Consider the following 7315-nt stretch of genomic DNA (forward strand, 5'->3'; position numbering starts at 1 on the left):
TTAAAGAAGACAAATTTTACAATTGGACTAATAAGAACTTTTTTTAATCTATTCTGTGAATTATGTAATAATATTCTAAGCCTCATGCAACACATCTTCTGCATGCAGTTTACTTTTTTTACAATCGGGTGATTAATTGATCACATTTTACACAAGTTCAGGGGACTAATTAAACATTTTATGCAAGTTTGGCTATTGAGACTTTAGAAGTTCATGGAACCAATCAAGTTTTTTGGACAAGTTCAAGAAGCAAATGATGTATTAAGCCTTTTTTTTTATCCATCTAATTAGTCGGTTTGAAATTGTTTAGTCACTCTTTAGGTGGCTTCTCTCTCAATTAATATTTTCTGTATACCTTAAAAATCGAAGTTGACATTTAGGGCCTGTTTGTTTTACCTACTTTTATTGTTATTGTTTGCTGTTACAGTTTTCTATTAGAAAAAACTATTTTTCCAAAAACCAGAAATTCACTGCTTTTGTAAAAAACTACTTTTCATATGTAAAAGGCCAACATGGGGTCACTACAGGTTATTACTATTGGTTATGTTTATTTATCAAATTGCCATCTTAAATTATTTTCTTTTAACTTATAAATTTTATCTTGATTTTTATTTAAAATAATAAACTAATAAATATTTTAATATGTTTCAACTCATAGATATTGATGTCCTTTATACTAGATTCTGACTTCTAACTGCTTCCATTGATCTGAAATAATAGGAAACAGTTCGGAGTCCGACAAACTATCTCTGATTCTTAAGTCAGAGATGTACTGATAAGTACGAATAAACTTGAAAGCAATGATTAGAAGAATGATTATCTTAAGAATGACGTACCTGATGCTCTGAAATCAAGGCTATTTATAAATGATTTAGTACCTTTACACGTGACAATCCATTATTGGCTTCAGACCTTTTGGTTAATTTCATTCTGCATTTCCTGAGTGATTATGAAAGCTAGGAGCGTGCCTTTGAGGTCCGGGCCAATCATTGGTCCATATGTCCTCTTAGGCAGCTTCTTTGAAGAGAATGTTCTGTATATGAACCTTTGCGGTCTTCTTTCTGTATGGGCCTCTTGGCTTAGGCTCATACCTTGAATTCGGTTGTTAGGCCTTTAAGTGAGCATTCAAGTCCATTTATTTGATGTTGTATCAAATGTCTTTCCCCCCTCCAACATCAATCAAAAAGTCCCTTTACGGATTTCCGTTCCCAATGAAGCATTATTACGGCTACTAAAAACATGTCTGCCATGATGACGCTAGATTGATGTATATGTTGAGTCGTCTCTTTAGAGCTCATTATTTCAACGCTTCGATTCTCCCCTAAGTGTAATTATGACGTAAAAACACTTCAACCTCTTTCCTCTGTAATAAATTGAAGAAGAAAAGGATTCTAGCCTCTTCTCCCGTCTCCTGCTTCTAAGTCTGTTATTTCTGAACCTGTAAATTCTCTTTCTTTCTCTTTCTTTTTTACTCCTTTTAAATGGCTCCTAAAACTTTGAAAATCGTTTCTAAAAAAGTTTGGCGCTCAGCCGTGGTGGATGATGCTTTTCCTTCCTCGACAAAACCCAAAAAGGTTGTGAAGCCCAAAAAGATGAACCCTAAAATTCCTGATCAACCCTATTCCTTAACTGCTGGATGTCTCAGACAGGTTGAAGAACAAGACGCTTGGCTCCGAAGGATGATAATTTTCCTTCCATAACCGAATGAAAGAGCCAATATTTCTCTAGGGGGCAAATTTAGGTATATTTACCCAATATCTGGAATGAGAAATGAGGTTTTCACTGTCAAATGGCGTTGTTGAGGTGCTGAACGAATTCGCATTATGCCCCTATCAAATTTCTCTGAATGCTTGGCTTGAGTTGTTGAGTTTTAACAAAGTTTGCGAAGATTTGAGCGTCGATCTAACTGGACCATTATTTGCATTATTGGCGCCCCACTAAGAAGCCATACAAAGATATGGTTTATTGGACCCTTACATTTTGAAGATGACCTTTCCTGAAGAAGAAAAAAGTCAAAAGTGTGAAGGATTTTAAGCCAAAATGGTTCTGGATAGAGCCGAATGGATTTGACCTGAACAATCTTTATGTTCGAGGGTTTCCATACGCCACCAAGTGGAACGAAACTCCTACTCACAAATCTTCCTCGAAACCATCCAAACCACTAGATCCCAAAGAGGAGGTAGCGATCGAAAGGATCGAAGCTTATACTCTTCAGTGGGATTATCAAGACATGATAAAAGTTATCTTAATTGAGGGATACACATGTTTCTTTAGTAAGACAAAAGGAATTGCATATCCCGAATCTGATCACTTCGCCAGAGCAGAAGGTGATTTCCTTTTCTTAATTTTGATTCATGCTTTCTTTGAAGGAATTGTATATCCTGAATCTGATCACTTCGCCAGAGCAGAAGGTGATTTCCTTTTCTTACTTTTGATTCGTGCTTTCTTTGCTTGATGCAGGTTATTCTGACCAAATGTTTACTCTTCGTGATTAAATCATAGACCGCCTTAAGAACTTGAATGCCGAACAAGCAGCAACACGTCCTCCAATGCTACTAATGACCAAGGTAGTTATGAAATACCTGTTTCAACATCTCCCTCTTCGGATGTTGTCGTAACTATACAAACTCTTCCTATCACCCTATCAACACCACTGAATGATGTAATTATTTCAAACAAGAGATCCCTCCTTCCCTTAAGGAAGAGGTGATGGAAATTGTGCAAATAATCTGAGTGCATTCATCTCCTGAAGCTGCTAGAACTGTTCAAACTTCGCTTGAAGGCTAAGGCAAAAGTTCGAATGGAGCTGCACAGACCGAACACAGAGTAAGGCGTTCCAAAAAAAACTTCTTCTAGTGCCAAAAGCATATCTTCCTACTCTGACTTGGATGTGTCCGATACTGAAGAAATGATGCGATTGGAACATGTGAGCAAGTTTGAATTAATAATCCAGAATCATTGCCTGAAGAGAACCTACCAATGCTTCAGATTCTCACTTTTCGGGAAAACGCTCCAGGTTTGATGAGATCGAAGTGACAACTTCGGAAAAGCATGTTCCGAAGAAATTCAAGATTTATAAAGAAGAAATGGCACATAGAAAGGCAACCTAACAAAATACTATTCCACATGTTGCGTAATGATAAGGCAAGATGCACGATACGTGTCACTCGTGATCCACACTTGCCTAGCATGTGGGGGCACGCGCAATGTGTCTTGAACAGCCCTCGACTACCGTTTTCTGCTAGACCCTTAAATTGTTTTTTTTTGGTGTATTTTATTTAATTTTTTATAAAAATAATATTTATTTTTTATTTTGTAATATTCTAAGACAATTTAAAATTACAAAAAAATGTTCTAATTACTTGAAAAATATGAATTTTTTTATATTAAATTTCAAGAAATTAGAAATTAATTTTGGAATGCTTTTAATTGATCAAATTGCGTTTTGGATCAATTTTATTATTTGTTATTTGTACGATTAATCATTTATTTCTTGTAAATCTCATATACATGATTAGAATCCCAAAATTGTCTATTTTCTCTATCAGTTGGTTAAGTTAAAAGTGTCAGGTGGCAATGGCAATGGCAATGGCGTGGAGCCAATTGTGCTTCACACAACCAAGCTACAAAAAAAATTGATGCAATAATACATTTAAACACACTCTCATCTTTAACAAATTGATTGAGTTCATATCATCCTGAGAGTGAGTAGTGTAGCGAAAAGTAACAAGATTCATTACTAATCAGGCGCGCGAATACCCTATTAGAATCTTTCAAACTTCCAATAACTTTGGTAACTAGAAAATCAAGATTTCATTAATTCCAAAAACTCCATAATACATCTGAAAATACTTCTTAAATAGCATAACAAAATCCTATATTGATTCCTAATCGGAATATGAAAAGACTTGAAAGAAAAATGATATAAAAACAGAAAAAAATAACTGATTTCTAAACGGAATATGAAAATACTTAAAAGAAAAATTACATAAAAGCCTAAAAAAATTACTTTTAACGATAAAAAAAAAATGCAAGCCAAAGAAAAGAATTTAAGCAGTTAATTTAGTTAAAAAAACAACATAAGCTAGACATCTTAATAAATGTACCAATATCTTAAACAGGATCCTTCAAATACGGAGAGTAATGTAAAGGAGTATAGTACGAAAATGATGGTTATTTATTTATAGTTAAAAGATGAGTTATTTCTATCCTATCAGACACAAAAGGTCAAATTTTGCCTATATTCATAGGATTTTAGGCTATGCAATATCATAATTGCATTTTTTTTTTTTTTTACATCCAGTGAAATATTATAACTTGAATACAATCTCCTCAAATTGAACCATTGCAGAAGCAACCAGCAAGACCTGTTCGTTGTGTTTGGTTCTATGTATACTAAACTACTATAAATCTTTTATGGTATCTCAAATCAAAATGTAATACTACTCTTTTCTTCAGTTGCTCCATTATGATCTTGGAGTCATATTCTTGAATCTTTCTTCATAGATACAGGAAGATATTCGTTGCTGATCTAAAACAGATCTTATCCTGTGGGCGTTAGCCGACATTTTTCGGGACACCATGCATCTTTGAACCAATAACCATCTTTCTTTGCTAACCTAGTCTCCTCGGTCCCTCGGGACCAAAATTCGCCTACGCCTTTCGGCATTATGATCTTGGAGTCATATAGTTGAACATTACAGCAGTTTTCCTATTTACCTCTTTTGTAAAAATTGCAAAAACAAGAAGCCCAAATATGAAAATGTCTTTCTGAACATCTTCATATTGTGAAATGAATAGGGCAGTTAGAAAATTATGAGGTGAGCACCAAATCTACCACTTTAGAATTTCCTATGCACTTATCTTACCCATGAAATCTTAAAAATCAGACATCATGAAAACAATCCATGTTCCAGAACCCGTTGAAAACCGTCAACTAATTTCATCTCGATTTGCTAAAAAGAGTTCATCATGAACATTCATTCAAATTCCAACAACAAAATCTCCAAGAGCTTCATGATCATATACAAAAATGGCCTAACATTTATATTAAGTTCATACAAAATGAAAAGCTCTCTACATTATTGCATTATAGACAGGGAGTACCATATAAATATCAACGCATTCCTTGCTACTTCTATGTTAATCAAGGAAAACACATATTATGTATACTGTATACATATTTTCATTCACAAGTTGCTGGACTACAAAAAGGTCAAAAGACATTTAAAGTTAACAACACGCCCCGTTAAAGCAACATACCTCAATCGAGAGCAACAACAACAGAAGTCTATGTATGGGATAAAGGTCTCATCAAGTTACGCCACTTATCCTTCAAATCAACCTGCAAAAATTATAAGAGTGTTGAACATCAGCAAATAAAAACACAACTTGACAAATGCAGTAGAGATGGTACACATGAAATGAGCACATTACCTCTTGTCTATCTGAGAAAATATTTCGGTTAGAATTCAAAATAATTTTCCAATTCCCTGCTCCATACCTACATTAAAGGTATAAAATGTTAAAATCATACAAAACTAAACAACACAACTCCAAATTTCAAAATACATACTTTTTCACCCCCTCTCTCAATGCATCCTCTTCTTCAGGACTCCATATCTTAGTTGGTCTTCTTCTTCTAGTAAACTTTTTGAGTTCATACAATTTTAACGGAGATACATTTTTTCTCTTAGGGCTGTCTAGACGAACTTTAATCGACTCATCTATCAGAGGGTTACTAACTCCTGCTTGCTTTACATCAGAGCTCGTAGAGTCAATCGGAGGGTTACTAACTAATGCTTGCTTTACTTCAGATGTGCCCATTTCACTCGAAACTATCTCGGAGTCTAGATCATCAGAATCAACAATCCTCGGTGGTCCTCTATAGCGCCCCCGATGAGCATCATGCTTGTGTAGCAACATCTTCCCCTGAATTTCTGGATAAACAAGAAAACAATTGCTTCTTCATGCTTGAAAATAGAAAACACGGAATGAAACTTATAACAAAGCCTGAGCATTTATGACCTTTTGTGCAAACAAGCTTTGATTGATAGAAATGAACGAAATTCAGTTTAATATAGTATACCTTCACCTCCTCCGGTTCTGCAGTCTTCTATATCATTGTTTCGCTCCATGTTTGTTTCCTTTTCTTTGGACTCACTCTCATCCCTTTTTCCCATTGCTTCTGCTGCCCCTTCAGTAACAAGCTCTATACAACTAGTTGCCTCGTTTACAAAATATTTAGTCATAAACATCGCATGCTCTTTATATTTGCTATTCATCTTCTTCTCCTTCCATATGTTGCGAGCATCCGAATTCAATTGCAGAACCCGAATACCATCCCTGCAGCCTCTCAACTCATCAGTGACTAATTCACTGTTGAGCATTTCTAACTTCGAAATTCTCCTATCCAAAATGTTCTCCACATAGTTTTCCGGCAAGCAACGGAAACTGCAGTGAAGAGCAATTGAGAAATAAGCGTATATCATCGATTCAGGGATCTGAATGTTCTCTTCCCTGTAAATTTGCTCAAGCCTTTCAAGAGAATCGAGAGTAGTCTCAGAAACAGAATCATTACTGATTTCGGAATCTATTGATCTTAAAATCGCCTTTTGCAAGCGAAGATTGTTGGAGTCGATAGATACCTGAGGACTCGTAACGATTTTTTCTGGGATAGACTGCGGGACACTTTCTCCTCCGCGAAGATCCTCCATTCACGATTAACACTATAAAATTTTCCTTTTCGGAGTGCAGTTTTAGGGTTTTAGGGTTTTGGGGAGGATTTCCTGTTGGCGAGAGCAGAGTCCCTTTCTCCCGCCATTGCAAATAGCACATGGGCCGCTTATTGGGTTCATGTTTTGGGCTTTGGATTCCAGAATTTGGACCCAAATCAAGTTGTCGTAACATATCTATTAAGGGTTCTTTACACAAAATCATTATATTTATTGTTTAATCAATATTGATATTTTAATTAGTGATATATCAAAAATAGGAATCTTTATCTTGGAAATGTCAAATTTCTAAGTGGGTTAGTTAGTGAAATGGACATATAAATTCGTTAACTACCTATTTGACATAATTCATAATATTCTTTTACAAACTTGTAAATAATTTATAAAATTTGAATTCCTATGTAAATTCCCCATCTATTAATCACATACTAAAGTTTTTACAATTAGAAAATGGTAATCACAAAATTGAAAAAATGCTTTGAATGGACTTGATATAATAATAGGATTTTAAATTTCTTTATAATATTTCAACATTTTCATACACTTCTTGCCATCAGAGCGGACATGAGATTTTGGAAGCC

At 34.9% G+C, this 7315-nt stretch overlaps 1 protein-coding gene across 1 annotated transcript; it reads right to left on the minus strand.

Annotated features, from left to right (window-relative positions):
* Window positions 1-5023: 5023 nt before the first annotated feature.
* On the minus strand, window positions 5024-6797 carry LOC136208370 (uncharacterized). The gene is made up of 4 exons (XM_065999220.1): window positions 6089-6797; window positions 5576-5939; window positions 5437-5503; window positions 5024-5344 (listed from the first exon to the last, which is right to left on the minus strand). The coding sequence occupies exons 1-4, from the start codon at window positions 6714-6716 to the stop codon at window positions 5291-5293; spliced, it is 1113 nt and encodes a 370-aa protein (XP_065855292.1). The 5' UTR covers window positions 6717-6797; the 3' UTR covers window positions 5024-5290.
* Between the last annotated feature and the right edge of the window lie 518 nt (window positions 6798-7315).

This window comes from Euphorbia lathyris, chromosome 10 (assembly GCF_963576675.1).
Source record: "Euphorbia lathyris chromosome 10, ddEupLath1.1, whole genome shotgun sequence".
NCBI lineage: Eukaryota > Viridiplantae > Streptophyta > Magnoliopsida > Malpighiales > Euphorbiaceae > Euphorbia > Euphorbia lathyris.